The 25,933-nt window shown below is 35.3% G+C and overlaps 1 protein-coding gene across 1 annotated transcript in view; it reads right to left on the bottom strand.

Annotated features, from left to right (window-relative positions):
* Col24a1 (collagen type XXIV alpha 1 chain) overlaps positions 1–25,933 on the bottom strand; it is a 305,980-nt gene that overhangs the window by 119,487 nt on the left and 160,560 nt on the right. Inside the window, exons 25-28 of the mRNA XM_042685239.1 lie at positions 7,710–7,763; positions 6,210–6,263; positions 4,792–4,845; positions 3,300–3,353 (exon numbers count right to left, since the gene is read on the bottom strand). Of these exons, the coding sequence (XP_042541173.1) occupies positions 3,300–3,353; positions 4,792–4,845; positions 6,210–6,263; positions 7,710–7,763 (216 nt within the window). The remainder of the gene's footprint in view (positions 1–3,299; positions 3,354–4,791; positions 4,846–6,209; positions 6,264–7,709; positions 7,764–25,933) is intronic.

Below are 25,933 nucleotides of genomic sequence, written 5' to 3'. Positions count from 1 at the left end.
GTCAGAATAACAAGTTATTCAGGTGCATGCCTCTGCACTGTCCCTCTAGAGAAAAAGTACAAGATATAAAGGCATTTCATTGATAAAGACCCAATTCACAGACTTGACAGAAGGTGAAGTTAAGTCTCTCTTGTGTGTCATTTCTCCTGTTTGGAAATCTAGACAGAAATATACTGGACAAATATCAAAACATCACTTCTTCCACTTACAGCATCAAATGCGTGTAGATGAAGGATAATAGTTAAGTCTATGTGAAACCTCAGAACCCAGCAGATCAAACTGCCATCTTTCTAGTACCAGAGTAGAGATTCTGTGACTTTATGTCATCTACCTAAAAAAAATGACTTTGTGTACTATACTATTAATCTTTGAACTATTATTTCACTTCCCTTAACTGCTCTTCAGAAACAAAGCTTAGATTATATAAGATAAATAATACTCTAAACGTATGTGTTACCTCCCTTCTAGGAGATATAAGAATAGTCTTTCATCCAATTCTGCTATCTTTCAGCTATGGCAGAAAAAAGGTTGCATGACCTTCACTAAACAGGTTAGAAAAAACTATGAAACTAATTTGCTTATGCTGCTTCTTGAGATGAGAGAATGTTGTTGCTGGCTTGGAATTTTTTTCCTGTTCTCTGGAAAATGTTAATATTGCACAACACTTCAAAAGGTAAGCCATGCAACTGTAAAATCAATGTGTCTAGATTTAAGGGATAGTTAACTTGAGTCTTCCATGGGCTAGTAGGGTCTCTGGCAAATTGTAGGGGATCTGCAAATGTTAGGAAGGCTGATGTGTGAAGAGCTGATGGACAGAAGGTAAGCAGTAGGGCAGGCAGACTCCTCAAGGAGTGGTACGAGTGTTCATGATATTCATATGACCATTTGATAACTGTAAATCAGCCAAACAAGGAAGAGCATATAAGTATGGGGTCTATATATGTGTCAGCATACTGACACAAGTGTGCTACAAATAGATTATAGATATGTTTTAAAATCGGATTCCTTTAGCCTTTGGGGTGGCAGGAAAAAGGTTGACACTAGCCAGACACATTTTTTTCTTACCATGGTGGGATAGACAAAAATTTTCATATTTTTGAGAGTGATATAAAAACCAAACATTTGGAAAGCTGGGTTTAGGATACTAAGATCACAATCACAGTAGAAGGACGGAAAAAGAAGGGAGTAGAAATAGATGCCAAATCGAATTTATGTATTTTATTTTTATTGATGGGTGATGGGTGGATGGATGGATGGGTAGATAGATAAATGGTTGGATGGGTGGTGAGGGGATGGATATATGCTTAAATGTGTGGATGGATGGATGCGTGCATGCACGACAGTGCATACTCTCTTAGCTAAAGCAGACTGCACACTGAGTCGGACATTGCCCGACCCCGAAGGCCAATGCCCCAGTGCATCTCATTTCATGACCAGCAGCCACCCCAAGGGACGTTGATGAGAGCCCGGGCCATCTATCCCTCCTTTGCGCTGAAGAAACAGTAACAAGCCAGCAAAGCCCACTGTCCTCAGAACATGAGAAAAAACGTCACCCAGTTCCTACTCCTTGGTCCCCACCTGGCACGTCCACAACTTATTTGCAAGCCTTGCTGTTTGTTTATTCCTGAAGGCTTTCCAGAAAAATCCAGGCCCTGGTGGCTGGGCAGTGTTTCGGGGTCACCTGTGTCCCCAGCGCGCGCAGCAGCCGAACCCGCGCATGCCCACTGCAGATCCTAGCCAGTTTCTAACCGCAGCTCCCCCTCCAGCCCTTGGTCCAAAAGGACATGGTGCACGGAGTGGACAAGCCTTGCGGGGGCCTGTGTCCCTTCTGCCCGGGCCTTGGGGGGCCCGAAAAGCGGGTCCAGGTGTGGGGGCTGGAAGTTGGCAGAGATCAGAGGAGGGAAAAAAACCATTCAGGCTAAGTTAGGGTCACTTATGACCTTCCGCCCTCTTCCACTGAGTGACCCGAAAGTGCTTAGAATTGTGCCAACTCACAGCACTCTGCTACTTGACCCGTGCCTCCAGTCTGGCATTTGGCTGGTTTGTTGGAGAGAAGTCAGACTTTGCTGCCCAGGCTGGCTTTGAACCTCCAGCCTCAGATCTAAGAGCCAGGCCTGATAAGGCAGGCCCCACTGTCCTCCCCAGCAGCCGCGTCTCGCGTGGCCCCCACCCACAGGCATAGTTTTGTACAGAGTGGTTTCTGTCCCATGTGTCAAGGAAGGAGTGAATTTCCTGGACAATGTCACCCTTTTCTTTTTAACTTTACTTTATTGTGAGGGTGATGTACAGAGGAGTTACAGTTACATAAGTAAGCTAATGAGTACATTTCTTGTCAAACACCTTTACCTCTTTCCTTTGCTCTCTTCCAGTTTTCCCTCCCATCCCCACCCACGAGTTTTATAGTTCATTTTCAAAATAGTGTCCAGTGAGTTATCACAGCTGCATTTTTTGGTTCACCTTTAGTCTTTCCATTTCTGTGCCCCCTTTACACCTACTCTAAAGGACAGATAAACAACCAAGACAAAAAGAAAAAAAAAACTAATTCTGATGTACACTTATTTGGCAGCAATTATCACAACACCTATGATTTAAAATGAATAAACACTTATTTCATTTCCTATACCTTTATTTTGTTTCTTATTGTTCTTACTATACCATTATGTTGCTTTTTAAATCTTTTGTGAGTAGAAATGTAATTTATGTAAAGGCCTTTACATGTATAGTTCCCACAAAAGCTATAATTAAAGTCTGGGAATAAAGAGAGAATCCTTTATGAGCTAGTGATATAGGTAAATATTAAATGGGAAAGTATGGTTTTGCAAGTGCAAAATATGAGTCATATTTTGATTAATGCCATAGTTTATCCAAATCAATGACAATAAAATTCTAATAATATGCAAACATAATTCTAGGAACATGAACATTTTTTCCCCTGGTGTTAGTGACCAAAATTAATGTCTCACGCTTGCTAAGCAGATGCTCTACCTCTAAACTAAATCCCTGGTTGTAGTGGAGCTAATTTTGTCGAACTTAATGTTATAAGTGATTTTTCTTTTGTGCTAGTCTTGGGTACTTTCCTTGAACTTTCTTGCTCAAGGCTAGTGTTCTTTGAGCAACAGTTCTACTTCCAGATTTTTGTTGGTTAATTGGAGATAGTCTCACAGACTTTACTGGCCAGGCTGGATTCAAATCACGATCCTCAGATCTCAGCCTCCTGAGTAGTTAGGATTACAGGTGTAAGCCACAAGTGCACAACATGAATTGGTTTTAAATATACTTCTTTTTATTACATGACTTACTCTTTGTCCTTTAGGACCTTGATTCCCAGGTGGTCCTCTTGCTCCCATATGACCCTACATGTTCAAATATAAAGTCAATTATTAAGTTCATGGAAATGTTGTCAGAATAGTCATAATTTTATTTAGTACATAATGTAAGTTGTCTTAGCAATTAAAATAATAAAATTGATTAGTCTCCTTAAAAGACGTTTTAACGATCAAATGCCATTAATGTCTTGCTTTTTGTTTTGTTTTTTTTTGTCAGTCATGGGGCTTGAACTCTGGGCCTGGACACTGTCCCTGAGCTCTTCAGCTCAAGGCAAGTGCTCTACCACTTGAGCCACAGCACCACTTCCAGTTTTCTGGTGGTTAATTGGAGATAAGAGTCTCATGGACATTCCTGCCTGGGCTGGCTTTGAACTGGGATCCTCAGATCTCAGCCTCCTGAGTAGCTAGGATTGCAGGCGTGAGCCACTGGCACCCAGATTCTAATATCTTGCTTTATAAAAATTCTATTTGGAGCAGTGACATCTTTGGGTGTTTATGCCCTGAAGAAAGAATAGGAAGCTTTTGTTATTCAGTGGGTATCGTTTTGGGGTAGAGAAAAAGGGAAGAAGATAACCATTCAGTCAGACCACTCTAAGCTGCCTCATCTGCAATGTCTGTTTCTATTACTCCACATATTTAAGATAATTCCAGCATGTGAAAATAGACCTTTATGAAACCATGATAAATATCACAAACCGTCCCAAATATGCCACAAAGTAGTCTTCAATGGAAATTGAGTTGCTATCTACTAAACATGATGATACTTTACATTTTCAATAAAGGTTTAGCTTCATTTATTTGTGAACTTAAGTATCACAAGCATATTTCTACTTTTAGAAGCCAATGATATATTGTGAATATTTTTAAATTCAAGCATATTTTTAAATCCAAGCCATCAAAAATCTAATATAAATCATTTCTGGTAAGGTAAGTCTTGTTCAAGAGACACGGAATTTTGTTTTCATAGTCATGCTTACAATAACTATTAAACTCTGAGAAACAAAACTTTGCCCCATTTGGAGCAAGATTTCATAGGTTTTCCATAAATAACAGATGAGAGTTTTTTGTTTTCAAAACTCAAGCTTTCTTGAACCAAGGTATATTTCCTATGAATATGAATTGGCTTTTGAAGGATATCTGAAAATTTTAACTTGTGATTTGTTTACTCATCTGGTCTCAATTATAGGTCAGATCAGTAAATCAAATTTCTTAGACATGATTATTCAAGTGAACTTTAAATGAGTTTAGTTTGATTAAAGAACTGGGACTGGTTAATACACTAAATTAAGATGAAGAAATCCAAGACACCACGAAATGTTCTAGAGTATTTATATAGTTTGGGAGCAAAGTAGTCACAACAACTTTGCACAAGACTTATTCCACATGAAGTTAAGAAAAGCAGTGCATCAAAGTTGATGGATTTAAAGGAAAATAAATATTGTGGATGGGCCTATTCTGTACTCACAGGCAATCCCAACAGGCCCATGGGTCCTGGAATTCCAGGAGGACCGTCATATCCCTAGAATGTAAACAAAATTGGAAAGATATAGAACCAATTTCATAAGTTTAAGATAAATCAATAAATAACAACAAAAGGGATAATTTGAGATTTCCCTGTCCCATTCAAGATGTAAGAGGCCATAAGGAAGTATTGTGCAGAAAGACCATAGAAACATATATGAACAGTGTATCCATTTATTTTAAATTCTTTGCTTAGAAAAGGAAATTACTATGTAGTGACTCATTACAGACCATTGAGAAGACAACATCATTTCATCTTCCTGATGGTTATGTTATCTCGTGCATGGATGTATGTTCTGACTTCCACATTATGAAATCATATCCTTTCCTGAGAGTTCAGGAAATAATTCTGTAATTGAGGAAAGCGAATGTGTACAAACATTCTGCCCTGTCAAAGTTGAGAAAGGCTACCCCCTTTATGGTTTTAACACTAATTCTGATAATGTCTTAGAAGAAAATTATTCTTTTTTCTTAAGGGGGGGGTCTGGTCATGGGGCCTGAACTCTGGGCCTGGGAGCTGTCCCTCAGCTCTTCAGCTTAAGGATAGTGCTCTACAAGTTGAGCCACAGCACCACTTCTGGCTTTTTTTTTCCTGCTAATGTGGTGCTGAGGAATCAAACCCAGAGCCTCATGCATGCAAGGCAAGCACTCTACCACTGAGCCACCTTCCCAAAAATTATTCTTAAAATTGTGGGAACGTTCAGTTTCTTAGCAGTCAACAACTGGAGAGTGCTTAGAAAATGGAGATTGCTATGGAGATTTTCTGATAACAAGTAAGTTTAAAATGAAGAATAACAGGTAGTATGTGCTGTATGAACCATATGATCAATTACAATATATTTTCTGTAAGAATGATTTGTTTTTATAACTGATAACAATAATTTCAGTTTCTATCATACTTAGAAACTATTTAATGAACTAAAAACAGATATAAAAACCTCTCAACTCTTAGTATTTTTAAGATACAGAGAGTAAGGTAAATTTTAGGGCTGAGCTCCTAAGTGGTAAAAAATTACCTCATGACTACAAATTCATGGGGGAACAACAATGATGCTCTCTGGTATATAAATTATAAGCTGTATCAGAAAATGTACTATTTTGATTCCATTTTCTTCTAATCTGCTTAGCTAGTTTATGGTGGTTTAATTATCCTAAAACCAGGTAATTATTTGATGAAGGCATTTACTATCATGCTTTCTAGTGTGTTGCTTCCAAATAGCATTAAAAAAAATCGTAACAGAAATTCATTATAAAATAGCATCTTTTTTCACTTAAATTCCAGTCATGACAATTGTATCTCTGAAATGCCTTAGCTTTCTTGTCTGCATTGGAACTATTTTTTTCAAATCACTGAGCTCTTACCATAATGCCCTTTTCTCCCTGGGGACCCAGTGGGCCTGGACTTCCTCGATCTCCCTTTCAAAACAAAGATAAAGAGTAACAAAGTCATGTTATCTACTCATCACCAAAGGAAGACTAGAAAATTTGCCAGAATTATATCTTAACATACATATCTCATCTTAATTTTAATATTTTCAATTTATACTTCCTGCTTTTCCCCTTAATATTGCAAGGTAGTACAATAGAAAAAAATCTCATGAAATTTTCAATGGAAAAAATAGTTTTACTAAAAGGAAGAAAATAGAAATTATAGGTAAATAGAACTTAATATGAAGGATGTACCATGTTAAAATTTTATAAGTGAAAATATACAATTTTATAAAGCATAAACGTGACAATAAAAAATGTCAAAATATATTGAAAAATTTAATCTATATACCATTGTAAACAAGTTACGTTCATAGTCTATCAACCACAATTATGAACTATAGGAATAGTTCTGAAATTATAATAATCAAATCTACATAGATTAAAAGTACTAAACTAAGTCACATTAAAATGCTCGCCATTGTCACAATGTAAGTGTATGACTTAACCAAGCACTAAAATGTACTAGAATGAAAGAATTATAATACTATCTGAATATAATGTGAAAACTCATATTATTATATTGCTAGTAAAAAGCCAACAAGCATAAATTAAGCAGGTATAATAAATAAGAAGAAACATTTCAAGAACAACTTAGAGTCCACTCTCGAGTAACTATATGCATGATTTCGACAGAGATAAAACAATCCACAGACAATTCAATTTTAAATTTTGCAGTGCTTATTCTAACCTCTAGAACAGAAGAAATCAGCAAGGCTTAGAGTCTGAGGTGACTGTAGAGAAAATGGGAATTCAACTGAGTCCAGCAATTGGTTTTGAATAAATAGGGAGAAAGCAAGGATACTCTAGAGATGAGAAAAAGGGGAATGGGAGTAATGCAGAAGAGATTGTGAATATTTAAAGACATTCAGAATTACCTTTGACTGCTAACATAGATTTAAGTCACATTTTTGTAGTCACACAGGCTATTCATTTTCTATTTTCTTTTCAGACCATATTTTTCTAATCAAAAGGGAACTTTTAAAAAAAATTAGAAGCAGAGATGGCAATTAGCTATATTTCAATATATTCAAGAGATTCAGTGGAGGTAATGTATTAAAGCTAAGAATAATTTCTCCTTTCAATAATGTCTCTTTTTGAGTTGGGAAGGTGGCTCAGTGGTAGAGCGCTTGCCTTGCATGCCTGAGGCCCTGAGTTCGATTCCTCAGCACCACATAAGCAAAAAGAAAAAAGCTGGAAGTGGCGCTGTGGCTCAAGTGGTAGAGCGCTAGCCTTGAGCTGAAGAGCTGAGGGACAGCGCCCAGGCCCAGAGTTCAGGCCCCACGACCGGACCCAAAAAAAAAAAAAAAAATAATGTCTCTTTTTGACTTAGACTGGACTCCTAATGATAAAACAAAACAATGAAAGCAATACCTTTTCACCAGTGCATCCGGTTATCCCTACTTCTCCAGGTAAACCAACAGGTCCCTGTTGGGAAAAAAAAATTAACAGAAAAATACATAAATATTACATTGCTACTGTGGCATTCTGGTCATTTATATTAGTCATTAGTAGTAATATTATCCCCCTACATTTCATTTGGGGTACAATTCCTTCTTCTATAAGTACACAGCCTATTAAATTTATCAAAATTAATTTATTCAATTGGCAAATGTATGAGAGCCTATGTTAGGAGGCAAGGAGTTCCCAATCTAAATACAAATCTGCTTTTGTGATAGTCTGATAATCTACCAGATGTTATATCTTTCTGATTGATGTACGTATATTAGCTTAATAAATTATTTTTTGTGTGATTTCCTTCTTTGAAAGGCTCAGTATATACTCTTTCATTCATTTATTCAGTTATTCACAAAGGAGTTGGTGCCTTTAGTGTGAAAGATGATCTAGGTCTTGGATAAATGAGACAAAAAGTCTTTCAACACTGAAATAAAAATGATTAAGTGAAAACTTAAATATAAATTGTGATGTAAGCTCAAAAAAGAAAATTGTTATGATGCAGAGGTACAAGATAAAGAAGCCATCTCTTTAAGCACCTTTCAGCAAAGATGGTTGAAAGGTAGGTGTTGGTAATTCATACCTATAATCCTAGCTACTTAAGAGATTGAGATCAAGTGGTAGAGTGCCAGGCTTGAATGAAAAGGCTAAGAGACAGTGCTTATGCTCTGAGTTTAAGCATCATTACTGGTATACACACACATAATGCATTTGGTTATAACAAAAAAAAATGGACTAATGAAACCTATTTGAATCAACCTTGTATCCCATAAATGCTAGAATTACAAAAACTCAAACATTCTTTTTCTTTTCTTCTTTTTTCTTTTGGTCATTTGTGGTGCTTGAACTCAGGGCCTGGGTGCTGTCTCTGAGCTTTAAGGCTAGTGCTTTACAACTTTCAGCCACAAGGCCACTTGCGGTTTTCTAGCAGTTAATTGGCTTCAAACCATGATTCTCAGATCTCTTCAAGAGCTAGAATTATAGGTGTGTGTGATGGACCAGCTCGGCCGGAGCACTTGGACGAGACAGGGATCTCGGGATAGGTAGGTAAAGAGTTGGTGCAGTGACAAACAGACACAGACTCAGAAGAGTTCCATCTGAGTGTATCTTTATTGAGGAGAATTAACATTTTTATACAGTGTGTGATTGTGATATAGATTCTTTGTTTATTTAAGCACGTAATCAATTTTTTTAAAAAGCAAAGCATTAATGGATTACATGAAATTTGATGACTATCCCACCAACTGTTTAAGCTAAGTGGTGCAGAACAAGTCTAGCATATTGTTTAATAGAATGCGTCATCTATTCAGCCTTTTTATGTTTAATAATTAACAAATCTAAGACATGGCTGTACTTATATTGTACTCTTTTTATTTTTTCCATATATTTTCAAGTACTTTTGAAACCATCCTAAAAACCACTTCCAGGTTGAGTCAGGCATTCTCTGTTTCCTATGATTTTAATCCCAATATTTGTTCGCATAAATTTCTAATTGTTATTTTAAACTATCTTATTGTTGTTTTGATAATAAACACCACAATGGTCTAGATCTACTTAATCTTTGCATAAAATCTAATGAGTACCAAGATACTATTTTTTCTTTTACATTAATCCATCTATTTTCATCTTTATAAACCGTATAAGGCAATGGTTCATCGGTTGGCTCAGGAAATGTGATGTCACTAACTTTATATTTTGTGGGAAACCACCATCTATTCCCTATAATGTAAGCTGGACCAAACTTAGTCATAACTGCTGGGGGAATCTTTCTTTTCCTTTTATTATCAGGGGTCCCTTTTTCTAGAACTCTCTGTGCTTCTGGGATAACTCCTTCTGATTTAGTTTAATTCATTAATTCTGCCTATTGTAACATATCTGGAAATTTAAAATTTCTATATTTACTGTGAGTGAGCCACAAAACTGCTTGTGAAGTTGCAGGAGCTTTTGGAGGCAGCGTCACATCAGATGATATATCGATTGGGGCATTGTCTACATCTAATCTTTGGTCCTAGTCTTTATTATTCAGAGAAGCTGTCTCTATTGGACTGGAAAGGAACAACAAGCTCTATTCGCGAATCAATAGAAAAATAGCCAAAATGAGAATAAAGGCAACGAATGTACAGCCAGGAAGAATATAGTAAGAATAAAGGTAAAGTCAATAAAGGTACAGCCACATGTACAGGAAGCCTTGAACCAACACCCCCTTCCTGCAGGCATGCTTCCTTGAAGCTTATGCTTTGCCTGCCAAGATCTCTCACTCAGACTCGGCAGGAGGCGGCGTGGCAGGTGTGAGCCACTGGCAACCAGCAATGCAAACATTCTTAATGACAAATGGGGGAAAGAACTAAGCAATAATGTACTATTTGGATCCAGATGCACTCTACTTCCCCAATCCTTACTGTGTCTTTTACATGGCTTATTTCACTGATTTATACTACATATCCCAGTAGGATATCTGAGCTTATTACTTTGGTGTAAGTATAAGGAGGTATTACCAGTCAAGTGATATAAAATTGGAAGACAGAGGTCCCTCAGTAGAAAACATCATCTGTTCTAGAGCTTGCAACAGACCCACAGGAATCTTAAATGAAACTTAAATTAGATGAATATAGGCTTAAAATGGCTCTCTGTTACTACTCAAGACCTCGAGACAATTTAATAAAAAATGTATCAAAGCTTACTATTTCTGTGAATTGGCTAGCTTATGAGTAAAAAAGACCTTATACATTGCAGAAAGGTGTATATTCATTTTAAAACATCTCAATTTATTGTTTTTAGTGATTTGAAGATGCACCTAATCTACCACCGAGCACTTTAATTTCTCGTTGTTTATAAAGGTTTCTACTATGTATTCTATTAAGAATACATACAAAAATGTATATTCCAACATTAAAGTAGAAAGGTAGAATTATCTAGATTACCAATTTGGAAACAGACTGAAATCTACTCATAGAGCAGAAAAAACTCAACACTAGCTAAAGTTAATAAGCTAAATCTTTCTGCATTAGCATGAATAATTTTTTTTAATTCTTCATTTGAGCTTTTTTTATTTTTTTTTACTGTGAAAATACTGTACAGAGGGGTTAAAATTACATGGACAAGATGAGTACATTTCTTATTAAGCATTGCAGTCTCCTCCTTTGTTTACCCTTCACATCCCTTCCCAGCCTCCCCCTGCCCCCCCCATCTAATCTCCCCCCCCCCCCCCCACCAAAGTTGTAAAGGTCGTTTTCGACATGACAACTTGTACTTCTCATAGTTCATAGTTGCAACGGGTCCACCTGTATCCTTAAACGACTTGTTTTTCCCCATCTCCTCCACAAATTATACCGACATCAAATATAGTGAAAGCAGGGATTATACTGTGGGGGAGGGACATAAAAAGCAGCAAAGAAATCTTATAAATGCGTTAGAAACAAATAGCATGAATAATTTTTAAAATAATATTATATTCATCAAGAAAAAAGCAAATCCTTTTCAGGACACATCATTATGAAATAATTTTTTATAATAAAATATATCTTTTGGACAGAGTAATAACCCTTTGTTTTAAATTTCACTTTTCTGAAAACTAATTAATCTGAATATCTCTTTATATACTTGTTGACCTTTTAGACAATTTCTGTGAAAATCATCAATATCTATGACTCATTTTTTTTCTACTGAGGTTTCCTATTACCTGTGAGATTATTTTTTGGTCTTCATTGATAATAAATTCTAATAGCAATGCCCAGTGGTTTTTGCCTTATGATTTATATCTTTTGGGCTTTATTTATGGAGCATTTTCTTATTTTTGTGTCATTAAATAATAAGCAATTTTTCTATTGGTGTTAACTTCTCTTTATGCTATCTGGAGCCCAATTTTCACAAGATGTAAGATGGAGATTCAATTTAACTTTTGTCCATGTACATAGTCAGTTTTCAAAATACTACATATATTAGATAATATTTCTTTCCCCTTTTGATTTGTACTGTCATACCTATATGTAGTTTACTTTTAAGGTTTTTATTCTATTTTATCAGTTATCTGTTTTTTCCCTTTATAAATTTCTCTCTTCCATTTTTTTCTAAAATAATTAGCTTTCTTTGACAGACCTAGTGAAAATCAATTTGTTGAATGAGGTTGAGACCAGTTGTAGCAAATCTAAAATACACAAGGCTTTAAATTTATTTTCACTTAAATGTATATAAAATTGATACATATAAAGTATATCCTATATAAAACTATTCACAACCTTGGAAATACTAGATGAAATACATAAATGCATTTTGCTAAATTTAACTTCAATAATTGTAAGCTGCGTGGAATTTTTTGTATCTCTCAAAAGAAATCTGTTAAATAGTTGTAATTTACCAGTAGTTGTAAGAAATGGCCTCATTTTCAAATGTTAGCATGGATAAAAGAAGGTATAGTAGCTTGCACTGTTGTAAAAAAATTATTCATGGTTCCTTTTTGTAGAAGGGCTAGACATCTCTGTGCTGTTGGTACTGAACTTCTCACTATGGGAGAAGCATAATTCTCCACAGTACCTACGCAAGTTATACTCTCACCATGGGAGAAATATAATTCTCCATAGTACTGATGTAGGACTTCTATAAGTGACTTATTTTTATGAAAGAGATGTGCAAATAAATGGTATGTGTTACTCCATTTTAAAAAGCCTGTTTGCTTCTGACATGAGACAAATCATGTTTCAGAGAAGCACTACTGTAAGCCTGGGTCTCAAAATGCAAATGACAGGCCAGCCCCACAAGCAACTGAGTGCAAATAAGAAACAAAACTGCTTATAAATCACTAACACATTAATGTTGTTTTGTAATGCAGTACAACTTAGTTGAAACAGGCTGATGCAATACAGATTTAAAAATTGATAAAATACATTTATTAACATGGGAAACAGATGATTTTCCTTGCCGTTTTTTTTTTTTTTTTACTATATATGCTATTGCCCCAGGATAGTGGAGCTACCTGGATAGAACAGTCAGACTTAAAAATAAGGTATGAGAAAGCTACTTCAAACACCTGCACTCAACTAGTAACATAACCAAAAATACTTTCCAATATTCAAGCCAACAAAAAAATGTTGGTTTCAGTTTGATCCAACAGTTAATGTTACATTAAACATACAATGAATATTAAACTGAACATTTTCATACAGTAGCTCTTTTTCTATTCAAAAGTGAATTTTGGCTAAGTTTGATCACAGTACATTTTATGCATGTCTGAAAACATCTCAATGAACCCCCTTTGCACAATGAATATATGCTAATTAAAGGGAGAGCAGAAAAGTCTCTGAAAAGGAGATGGTTTCACAGAAATAATTTCATAAACTAAAATGTCAAAAAGTGCACCAAGACACATTCTAGTTTAGATTACAAATCAACTTTTTCAATACATGCCAAATGAGGTGAGAAGAATGAAATGAGATGAAATAATATATTTATTTGTTTATTAATCAGGCTATCTGTTGATAAAACACAGTGGTGAAAGCATATTCCAAGTAGAGAGGGAATGATCTAGGCAGAATTTAGTTGGGATAAAATGATAAAATACTTGGTAAAGTTGGTAAAATGTAAAGTGAATCCCAATTATTTGGAATGTAGGACATGGGTGGGTATTTGTACTGAATATATAGTAATTTAACATTACTTTGTTTAAGGTGTGGAAAGCAGAAACAATAGGAAAGGAGTTAGAATAGACCCAGTTAGAACTTACTGTAATAGTCTAAGTTAAGTGTAATGACTCTTAAAGGTTAATGATACCATCATTAAAATAGATTGTCAATGTAGAGGGGAAAAGCCAGTATATTAGAAAAGGTGACAAAACAAGCCACTAAAATATTAATGTATGAATCTCAGTTTAAAAAAAGACAATTGTACTCATAAGATGATTACTACACATAGTACCTATAAAATATGGACAAGAAGAGAATCTTAGTGAGGATTCTTTGGAGACAAAGGAAAGCAAAATGAAGATTATCTAGGAGAGATTCAGGAATGTGCAAAGCAAGCTAGTAGAAAAATCATTTCCATTAGAGAGCAACTGGTGTTATGTGGCAAAGGCTAAGGAAGAACACAGAAACCAAGTTATGAGACTTGGCAGTTACAAGGCTGATAGTGATCTCTAAGAAAAATTTCAGTGCCTTTTCTGTGTTTGGATTTGTTTTCTGTAGAGTTATGAGGATATGGATGAAGAAGAAGTGGAAAAAACTGTACAGACTGTTCAAGAGTTTGGAAGCAAAAAGTAGGAGCCTTGGTAACTATTTCACAAGGAGGTTTGTGAAATTTTTCTACAGAGAATACACTTTTCTTGCTGTCAGCTAAATAAGATAAAATTCATCTACTAAAGAAAAGTACAATCTGAATAGAAGATAATTACATTCAAAACCTACTTTCCCCTCTGTTTCATAGAAAGAATGTTTTAAGAGGCTAGTGCTATGGCCTAATCCATCATGATGGATTGGAAAACTATACATTTACAACAGACAGAAGATTCTGGAAGGTTTAATCTTCCCTGAAGGGCTACCTTTCCGGCAGTTCCTTATATCTAGATATCTTCCTTGTATTGGAAATGCTGTGTAAGTCAGTTATAGAAGTGAAGCTGGAATTCACCTGTCAGACAAAGATTCCCTATGGGCCTCTCTTCCTTTCCATTATAAGAACTTTTTGAAAGAAAGACTACAGTGCCATGACTTGTTCTCATATTTGATCAGTTTTGTTCCTTTCTATTGAATTTTCTTCATTTCACAACAAATGGGAAAACCTTTTACAGTATCGATTATTTAATTCTCAGCTGCTTCAAAGCAAATTACTCTCTGAAGTGGCTTAAAAATAACAGCAGACACTTGTTTTATTACCATTTCTGTGATTAGGAAGCTCAGATGGGAGTGGCTTACAGGAGATTCTGCCTTGGGATCTTTAATGCGTTTACAGTCAACCCAAAGGCTTGACTGAGGGTTTTACTAAGGCTGGAGGATCTAGTTTCAAGAAATCTGGGGGCAAGAAAGTCTCACTTATTTGCCATGTGAGCTTCTCCGTAGGCCCTGACCAATGGGGGTTGACTTTCCACAAAGCAAATGATTCAAGAGGGAATGTGAGAAAGGGAGGAGGTACAATGTAGTCACTTACTGTTAGGCCTGCCATACCCCACTGATAAAAAAAAAATGTGGCTAGCCCCTCCTCCAGTCCAGGAGAGGGAGATTAGAGGGAGAGCAAAGAATTTGTAGATATATTTTAAAGCAATCACAATGACTAAATTCCTTGCTTGGTTTGTTTTGGTACTTTAAAGCTAAAAATATCAATTACAGTCTCTCAGTACTGTAGTTGTCTTGAAGTCTTGTATTTATTTTTATGTCTTGAAGTCTTGTATTTATTTTTATGTCACACAAATTACTGCAAATTACTCTTAGAATGATGTAATTTTCTAAAGATGAAATGCATGAAATTTTATCTTCACTTTGTTAGTTATTGAATATGTGTACTGGTCAATTCAGAAACAACTAATGCTAAAATAAAAAAGTAAGTAGTAAAAAAGATGATAAAGTGTTACAACATACAAGGAAAAGCAGGATTTAGCATTCTATGGCTCATACTATGGTCTATTTGATTGTTTGTTGGCATTGTTTCACTGAAATACAGCCTGGCCTATCTGTTTATTCATTACCTATGCACTATGTGGGTAGAATTTAGTAGTTTAAACAGAAGTCACATCCTTCACAAAGCTCAAATGTTTTCTGTTGCGTATTTAAGGGAAATACAAGGTAGTCATTAAAGAGACAGCCAGCAGATACTTTTTTGACAAAAATTTCACTGAAAAGGTTTCTAGTTTCATATTACTTCACAGTAAAGAACATGGAAAAGTTTTCACTTAGAACGTATCATGTTTTAAGAGCAGAACAACTGAACAATCATTGAAAACATTTCACTTTTTTCTCAAAATGGGCTATGTAATAGTCTATTTAAAGATTTTGTTAACTAAAGCCAAAATTTACAAGGCCAAAAGAGCTTGATGTATAATAAATCACTTCTTAGAGTAAGAAGAAATGTTACTTTTTACCTCAAGTCAGTAAAAAAAAAAAAAACCCTCAAAATTCTGTACTTCTATTTTTTTAAAGTAACCACATCTTATTGATGTAGTGTATTACTTTTCACAAGAAAAAGTAATAGAGTAATACAAAAATACAAATATAAATAATACAAAAAAGTAGTACATAAGAAAAGCAATACAAAATTAGAATATTACCTAGTTGAGGCTAAAATATTTAAGAACTTCTTAGGCTTGAAAAAAAAATCTTTAAAATTATTGCGGTTTAGCTATTGATGTAGAATGCTTCTATACTGCTTCCAATTTTTTTTCAATATGTAGACAACTACATTTGCAGGATACAGAATAACAGACCTCAAAGCCTTTCAAGTTCACTTAAAAATCCAGTACATAGAACAATTCCCTAGAAACACATTAGCTGTTGCCTAATATCCTTTTACAAATACACACTTAAATTTAAAAGTAATGTGCATCTGACTTTTACATTGTATTGTTTAGCTAAACTACATTTTCTATTTTGAGTTAAAATACTTGTTAAAAATCCAAAAAATACAAAAGAATTTCGGAAGTCATCTTACTACTGCAAAGGTCAGAGTAGGTTGAAATACATTGAATTACTGAGTGAACTATTTTATATAGCAAAATCCAATACACATAAGAGACAATAAGAGAAACAGAAGATTAGTTAGGCCTGAAAATATTGCCAAGTTTCATGTAATATGTATTCCTCTATTTAATATTTATTTCTTTACCTTAAGTTCTCATCTTCACAGTGTGAGAAGATGTTTAAGAAAATGACAACAGAAACTACTATGAGTCTGCATGGGTAAGGAGAAAAAATAGAAAAAAGAAAGTATGTGTAATCTAGGTAACTATGAAGCATTCCAATTTTAGAATATAATGAATAGAGCTACTTATGGAATAATCTGGAATGAATAGGTATTGTTCTGATAAATGTGTGTTTAACACTAAAAATGTGTATCATCACAAATAAATGGTAGCTAAGATAAAAAAGAGTCAACAAAGCTAGTATGTAGATTAAGAAGAGAAAAAGGATAAGAAAACAATATGAATAGCACAGATGGGGGAAAGACAACTTAAGGAGTTAACTACAAAGTAACAGAATTGGCAGAAAGTGGATGCTGTTGATTTTTTTGGTCTACAATTTTCTTGAGATTGTTTCATTTGGTATTTTGAAGTCTAGACCAGCATGCATGATACTACTCTTTATTTGGATCACTTTGGATCACTTTCCTCCTAATTTCAAATGAACTATGTAAGCTAATAGTGCAATTTGGATCAAGCTACATCATCTCATTGTGCTTCATCCTTCACCATGTAGGAAATGTGACTTTAGGTTTATTAGTGTGGAGGCTTTCTCATCTAGGAATGGTACTCTTTCCCTATGTCTAGCATTTTTAACTGGAATACAAAAGAGGACACACAATTAAATGGAGTAAAGGTAATGGACATAAAGGCAAACTGTCTATCTACTGTTAAGAAATATTGCTGCTGAAATCAATTCCTTCAAGGATTAGTACACATTAGACAGACATATAACCAAAGGCTTATATATGGTGAAACATAAAAGTCTGGCCATTTTGGCTTAGTGCATTACAGCTCTGAGGTGTCCATGTGTACCAGAGCTCTCCAAATGGTTGATTAGGAGCTAATCTCATCTAGTAGGAGGGCAGAGAAAATTGACTACAGACTCAGAATGTAATACTCTGAGAGACCACACCCCTAGAAAGTTTAATTCCTAATCAATACCATTTTGATATACCAAGTTCCAGAAGTTTTAGGGGAAAAAGGAATTCTCATACTTACAATGGGCACAAATGGATAGAAATCCTTGCAGAATGTAAACTCCTAGACCCTGGACTCTGTGAAGCCATAGAAGTGGCTACCCCTCCTCATGCTAAACTGCCATTATTTCCCTAGCATGCCCTCTCACTGTTAGAAAGAAAACATGTAATTCAACTAGGATCTACTGGAGTGCTGTAGACAGAAGAAGCCACTTTCCAAAGGAATAAAAGGTCTAGAGAGTACAAATCAATAGGGGTTAGGAGAGGATTGTGGCATCTTGACTCTGGATCAAGGGAGTTAAAAACATAGCATGAATAACACAAAATGATATATGACAAGGACTTAGATAGATTGTACAAACTCCTACACTAAGCAAGCAGTCTCACCACAAGGGCCATATGACCTGACTCAGTGCAAATGGCAGAGATGTCAGTAGTAAGGAAGTTAATGATTGTGTGCAAGTATTTATGGGAAGATGACAGTGCAGCCTCCTGGGATTTTTAGAGAGCAAGGTCATGCCATATTAAATATGGCATAAGGAACAGGACATACATTAAATATGCTTTGGCTCAAGAAGCACTCTACCATTTAAGCCACTCCTGCTATTTCCTACTTATTTTGGGGACAAAGACCCACAAATTTTTCTGCCCAGGCTTTGTACTTTATTTTCTAAATTTCAGCCTTCTGGGTAGCTAGGATTACAGAGGTGAGCTACTAGCAGCCAGCACCTCATCTTTAGCCGATCATTTTGTTATGTGAGGATTCTTTTATGACCAGACCATGCTGAAGAATGTGTAGAGTTAGCTTGTAGATAACATACTGAAAATGGGCAGGAACTGTAACTAGCCCCACATAGGAAGGCCCTAAGAGATAGCAACAAGGGAGCATCTTCCAATTAGAGCATTTCTGAGTAGCCTGCTGGTTAGATAGACAACTGAAAAGAAGACTGTGAGGATGATGGTATGAAAGAGCTGAACAAGAGGCAAATTTGATAACTTGCATTATATCGCATGGCAAGGCATACTAGGTAGGATCAGACATGGAAGGGCAGCTAGAAGTAGCCTGAATGACTTAGAAAGCAAGATCATCAAGCCCTAGCCATTAGTTACCTTAGTATTGGAAAATGAGCATATAAATGCAATGAATATCATGGAAGAGATGCAAGCTATATCTGGGTCAGATATCATGAGTTTCCACTGAACAATGCTAATTTAACTCCAGCTGCTTCTGATTATCCAAAATGCTAACCCTAAATATGATATTGATGCCACAATATGATGTCATTTTTCAAGGAGTCCAATAGCTCCTTGGAGGAAGAGCTAATTGTGGACAAGTTAAAGATTTACTCAAGCAGAAATTAAAAAAATTGGGAAATTGGTTGCTTGTCTTCTACTTGGGCTCACTTAGAAGCACCTTCTAAAAGACTTACAAAATGTCTAATCCACCAAAGCAGTGTATTAGACCAGGAAACTCATTTCATAATAAGGTTCAGAAGAATGATCATCACCATGGTACAGTTGTCATACCAAATCAAGCAAATTGCACACTAATGGAACACTGAAATTGCTTGTGGAAGGTACATTTGAAATATTACCTAAAAGCTTGCTTTCTTTTATAGAGTTGGTGGTGCATAATTCTATAGGATAAGTTTTCTATATTGATTTGGATATTAACATGATACTATGCCTCTAATATATGGGCCTTGGAGCCTAGAGGTAGAGGTAGAATTGGTTCTACTTACTATCACTTACTCTCAGTGATTTGATTCTCATCAAAGGTGAGTTTTGAAGGAATGGAACCCAGTCAACAAATAAAAACATGGTTTCATCAGGCAAGATTGAATTATAAATTGTGACCACGTCATGAACACTTCAAGTTCCCTATGCTCATGCATCAACAGGGAAGAATAAAAATTGTTACCTTCACACAGTGAATTTACCCTTACAATTGGTAAGAAGAAGAATACTGATATCTCTTATAGTACAAAAACTAGGTGGGATTCTATGGACTTGTAAATTGTAACATGAATTCCTATTTATATATTTTCCATAGAGAGAGAGAAGCTACTAGAACTTTTGTGGATGCAAGCAGCACAAGTTGTAGACTACAATGACCCAAGATGGGCCACCCAGATTCTCCTCATATAAATAACACTTAGCACAAGCTCTCAGTAAACTTCATAGTTTGCTGTTGCTGTACAGAACTTTCTTGATCAAAGGCACACCGTTCCCAGGGAAGCCCATATACACACAGACTACTGAGGTAGATATTAAAGCCCAGTTACTTAAACCCAGCATCAGTTCACTCATGAGTCACAAGCCAGGATTCAGAACTTCTTATAGGACCCATTGGGAGAGTGGGACCTGATGCAGGCCCATTACTCTTTTGTCCTCCCCCTTTCGGCAACTGATCCTCCTAATATATACTTCATAGCAAAAATACCATCTCAGCACATTGCTACTGGAAAATCTAATAGGTTCTCTAACTGTGGACCCTGATTTCCTGAGGGTACAGAATTATTGTACTGTTGGTGAAAATACGTATATCCACTGAGAACAAACTAAATACGTAATAGCACAGCTATTACTTATTTGTTTTATAAAAAGGATCCTAATTTTTTTAGATTAGAAACTAGTACGACAAAGTATGTCTGAATTAATGGCCAAAAGTAGATTGTCTTTTTAACTAAAGTCTGAGGTCCTAGTAAAACATGAGAATTTTCTACCTTTATACAATGTTCTCTCATGTTGGATGGACACAGTATCTGTTACATCTAGCAATGGGCTTCTAGGATGTGAACCCTCAAGCTGTTACTGATGTTTAGGAGAAGATTGTTGCCATCCTTTGGTAAAACAGACTTTCTTGTCTTCTTTAAGGAGGAAAACCCCCTGCTCATTGAATGAATATAGGTGGTTTCTGGGGATTGACCCGTAATAAAATCACATTTAGAATATATCCTAAATTCGACCGGAGGGAGAATGTGACATACCATCTGGATTGATATATTTAGTCTTTCTCCATTGTATTAAAAAATAAAGTAATAAATCTTTTCCTGATGACTGGCTGGAGATAAAAGTTTCTGGAACTCACTGAAGGCTGAGGACATTTGGGGAAAATATTGTAGCTGATTATAATTGTAGCTTTCTGGAATATTTGGCTACATTTATGAAATTTGGTTTAAATCTACTTTTTATTCCATTATGTGAAATATGCTTATGCAGTTAAAAATTTTTACTACATCAATATCTAGTGCCTAAAGAATTCAAATAAACCAATTGAAGATCCAGTGTTGCACAGAGATGTTGCTAAAACATTCTGTCAGTATTTTTTCCTGTCATATAATTATGTAGGTAAATAAAAAGAATTACTAATTTTTGTGCTATATCTAAGTTCATCATTTGGAATTAAGAATGTAATATTTTCATGCTAACTCAAAGATAAATTATTTATAAACAGTAGTTAGCAACTGAAAAAAAAGAAAATTCTATATTAGTTTACACTTTTAAAAGGATGAAAGTGTCATAAAATGAACGTGTGTGTGTGTGTGTGTGTGCTGTTCCTGGAGCTTGAACTCAGGGCCTAGACACTGTCCCCTAGATTATATTGCTCAAAATGTTGCTCAGAGCTAGTGCTCTATCACTTGAAGGACAGTTCCATTTCTGGCTTTTTGGTAGTTAATTGGAGATAAAGAGTTTGATGGACTTGGCTGCCTGGGCTGGTTTCGAACCACAGTCCTCAGATCTGAGCCTCCTGAGCAGCTAGTATTGCAGGCATGAACCACTAATACCTGGCTAAACTCTTTTTTTTAATTTAGTCAATAAACTTAATCTGAGAGCACATGTCTGCTATCCTAAAACATGTGTAATGTTTTATATGGTTAGTTAAACTCAGAATATAAGCACTTATTATTTTAGAGGCTTCTAATCAGACAATATTCACACAGTTCCTCTACTTTAAGCTCTTGAAATATGAGTACATGAGATTTCTAGAAGATATAATTGGATGCTCTGCTGAGTATCCAAGTAGGAATTTCAGATGGACTTTTCCCTAACAACTGCTTGATACTTAGTGCCTTGAATCAATCATATAGTCATAAAATTAAAGTTCAGAATGAAGCCTTTCCTAGGAAGGTCTGGCAATGATCAAGAGACTATGCTTGGAATGTCTACTCAGCAGATGCTTTCACTCACTCTTATGTATGGAAAACGAGAATGGAAAGGCAACTTGTGCTGCACTTACTGTACTAAGTTGCCTGGCAGTACTGCTCAGATATTCTGCCCTTTTGAATGGGTCTCGTGGTCATAAATCAAAGGCGATAATGTGAATATCAGCACAAGAACTGCCATTTATCTTGATTGAAGTTGAGCTATTAAAGAAGTAAGTGGAAGGAAAAATAAAAGAAAATTTCCTGAGATGACACTTGTGTTGCAAAATATTGAATGTTGAGGTCTTCCTAGGTCTCTCTAAAAACTAGTAGGCTCATTCACATAATATGGGCTTATAAGTACAGCACATTTTTCCATACATAATGTTTTAAATTCATTCTGTATGTCTTTCCATGTAGACCTTAAAGGAACTGTAATTTTTTGTGGATTCCATTTATAGAAAACAGTCCAATGAAAAAATTTTCCCTAATGCTTCTCTTTACTCTTGCTTTCCCCCCGAATCTCTCTACCAAATGAGGAAATTAACAGCATGAAGTAGTGAATTACTAGTCTAAAATGATACATCCTAGCTTAGATTTTTAATGCTGAAAAAATAATCAAGCCAGTTTTGAGCTCACCTTTCTACTTTGATACAACACAAGCTATGACTCAATGATCCTTTATACCTCCCAACTTTATAATTCTATGATTTTAACAGTGAGTAAAAAGAAAAGCCCTCAGGCATTTGAAAGGTATTAAAATCTTTGAACAGATAAAAACTATGTAACATTTTTTAACTGGAATATTTTTATTTCTAAGTGAGAAGGGCGTATTAAGCATTTTGAATCACCAATATCACTTATAAACTATTGACACTATCTGTAGGTTGCAGACGTTTTGACTTTTCAGTGATTATACTTTTCTTCAAACCTCCAAATTTGTCTCCTTACATGCTCTCTGTGGGAGTGGGAACTGTTGTGTTCATTTTGATATTTGCCACATTGCCTAGTTCTGTTCTTGGCTCATAGTAAGTGCTCAGTAAATATTTGTAAAAATAAGAATGCATAGTACAAGTTGGATGTCCTTAAAATACTGAAAATATGGGAATTCCCACAGCTTAGTTACACATGCAAATGTGACCTTTTCTTGTTTGGCTTAAGTTCTGGAAAATTAGGAGGGAGAAATAGAAATCACAGAGGGAGAAAGATGCTTTTAAGAGACCATCTCTCTCTCTCTCTGACAAATCTCAGTTCTTTGATAGCTAGTTGTACTATGGCTTGTTGCTTAAAACTTGATTCACACATACAAACCTTTTAGAAATGAAAGGCAGAATAGTATCTCTAAAGAATGCAGAAAAACCTAGAAAGTCCCCCTGCAAAATGAAGACATCATTTGACAGGATGAAATCATACTGAGCCACATCTCTTGCTTCTTAATTGAATTGGGATCATCCTTGCATCACTCAAGCTTGCTGGCTTGAACATCCAGCTCACATATTTTGACTTAAGTGACTAATGTAGTCTTGGCTTCATTCTGAGTTTTCTGGATTTGGTATGATGTTGCTCACTAATTTCCTACTATTGCCTTTTAGAATCTTAGGTTTGGGTTTGGTTTTCAACATTGTAGAACAATCTGAGTAAATTAATAATCTCTTTAGTATTTTACAGGTAGAAATTCTTTCTCTGTAGAGAATGGATCCATGTACATAAAAGCATATAGGAAAATTTCCTGAAGACATTCTAACATGGCTGAACCTCTTGAAGGTTAGCAAATAGCCCATATACCATCATCTAGCCACATAATTTCTCCATTAATTTATTTCAAAATATGTGGAAGTGTGAGAGCCCTGTCCATAGCAACAGACATCTTGAATACCAGAGCCACCAACAAGCCCTTAAGTCCCTCACAACATGAAGATTCTAAGAGCTGTTTGTTAACAATGCAAAGGACACTTCTTCATTTTTAAGGATAGAAATGTTCTGAGTCCTCCATTAGAAATTAAAGTGGCAGAATCTGCTCCACCAAAGTATGCTGAATTCTAGGAGGGATTTGTTTACTTGATGAGAAACCAAGACTGTAACTATCAGCTGTCTGAAGTACCAAATCTAGTCAGGTAGGTTAACTCCTTATTGCTTAGGAACTCCCAAGCAAAAATCCTTACTTTGGATTTTAATTATCATTCTTGTGTACTAAAGTGTTGCAGTATTTAGAGGGGAAAAAAGCAATGAAGGACACACAAATCAAAACAATATTGAGATTATATTTTGCCCTAATAAAATTGGCTAACATCCAGAACACAAACAACAACAAATGCCAGTGGAAATATACTGTTGGTGGGAATGTAAACTAGTGCAGCCACTTTGGAAGGTAGTTTGGAGATTACTCAAAAAACTAAACATAGAACTACTTTATGATACAAAGATATAACTCTTGGATATTTATCCAGAATATTATGTCTGGATATAATAAAGATACTTGCACAATATATTTATTGCTATACTATTCATCATAGCTTAGTTATGGAAACATCTCAGATGCTGCACAAAGGAGAAATAAACAATTATATGCACACACATATGAATACACATACAACATATACATATGGATATGGATACATAGAAATGTATATATATATGTCTGTATATAAATGTATATCACATCCGATGTACATACATACATACATGCCTATATATACACAATAGAATTTTTCTAATCCATTAGGAAAGATATATAATTTGCAGAAAACCAAATGGGTCTAGAAAAATTATGGTAAGTGAAATAGCTCAGGCTCAGAGAGACAAATGGCATATTTTCTCATACATGTGGAAGTTAGATCTAAATTGTGAACATATATGAATACATATGTGTGGGCACATGCATATATACACAAACAAAATGTCTAAAGTATGGGATACTCGGGACAGTATTCATTGGTGTTACTCCTCTGAACAGTTTAAGAAAATGAATACCAGAAAGTTGAAACATGTTTTGTTGGCAGGAGAGATAGTAGATGAATGAAGAGAGGAAGGATTGGTGAATACAGTCATAACATTCAATGTACACCTGTGAAAGTAGACTTAAGTAATTTAAGAGTATAAGTGGACTTGAGAAAGATAAGGGAGAATGATGGAAGAGATAACATTGATTAAGTTGCATCCTACTTATAAACTGAGTTGTTGTGAATCTACTTTTTGTAAGTACTTAAGATAATTTAAAAAAATAAAAGCAATCTTTTAATCCTTGAGAATACTGATGACTATTAGTCAAGACTATTACCAGCTGATCTAACCACAGCTGCAGATGCTGCATAGGTTGGCCTAATTACAAAGTAACCAAATATGTATTAATCTAGATCTTAGAAAAGAGAATGGCAGAGATGACTGGATCTACTCTCAGATTTTTTAATATGCAAGATAGTGACTATGTATATCTTTCAGCTTCTGAAATTTTTCCTGAGACTGATATTTAAAAAGTACTTCAACATATACTTATCATCATGTTAACGGTTATATGGAAAATATTTAGATATATTCCTTAAATAATCTATCTTGTGAACATTTCATCTGCACATTTGGGAAGATTTAAAAAGCAGTCTTGAGTTTATTTTTATGATGGTCTTAATGTTTCTAGGAAATGTTTGCTGTAGGAGACGATCCTTAGTTCTCATTATTCTTTAGTAAAAAAGTTACTTATCATACATGCTTTGGTAGCTATCCATAAATTCTTCACTCTTATGCTGTTTAGACTATTGTAAATTTACAAGATTTTGAGATTACATTATTCTTAAAAAGACTGAATATTTTTTTCTATAATCTCACACTATGTAGCAACAATGAGAAGTCAAAATGATTTTTTAATGACAGCTATAACATTAAGAACACACAAAGAATTGCATGCATATATACAACTCAGAAGAAGGAAAGCACCAAATACTGCAAAAGACTTTTAGGAGTGTGTGTGTGTGTGTGTGTGTGTGTGTGTGTGTGTGTGTGTGTGTGTGTGTGTGTGTGTGTGTGTTGGTGGTGGTGCTGGGGCTTGTAGTCAAGGCTTGTACATCCTAGGAAGGTTTCTACCACTTGAACTATGCCTCAATCCCTCTTCTCCATTTTTCAAATAGGCTTGCATATTGTTTTGTACCAGGGCTGAGC

Source organism: Dipodomys spectabilis, unplaced genomic scaffold, assembly GCF_019054845.1.
Source record: "Dipodomys spectabilis isolate Male_0828 unplaced genomic scaffold, ASM1905484v1 ptg000002l, whole genome shotgun sequence".
NCBI lineage: Eukaryota > Metazoa > Chordata > Mammalia > Rodentia > Heteromyidae > Dipodomys > Dipodomys spectabilis.
Note: the sequence above shows the minus strand (reverse complement) of the source record. Positions and strands in the feature narration are given on the sequence as shown.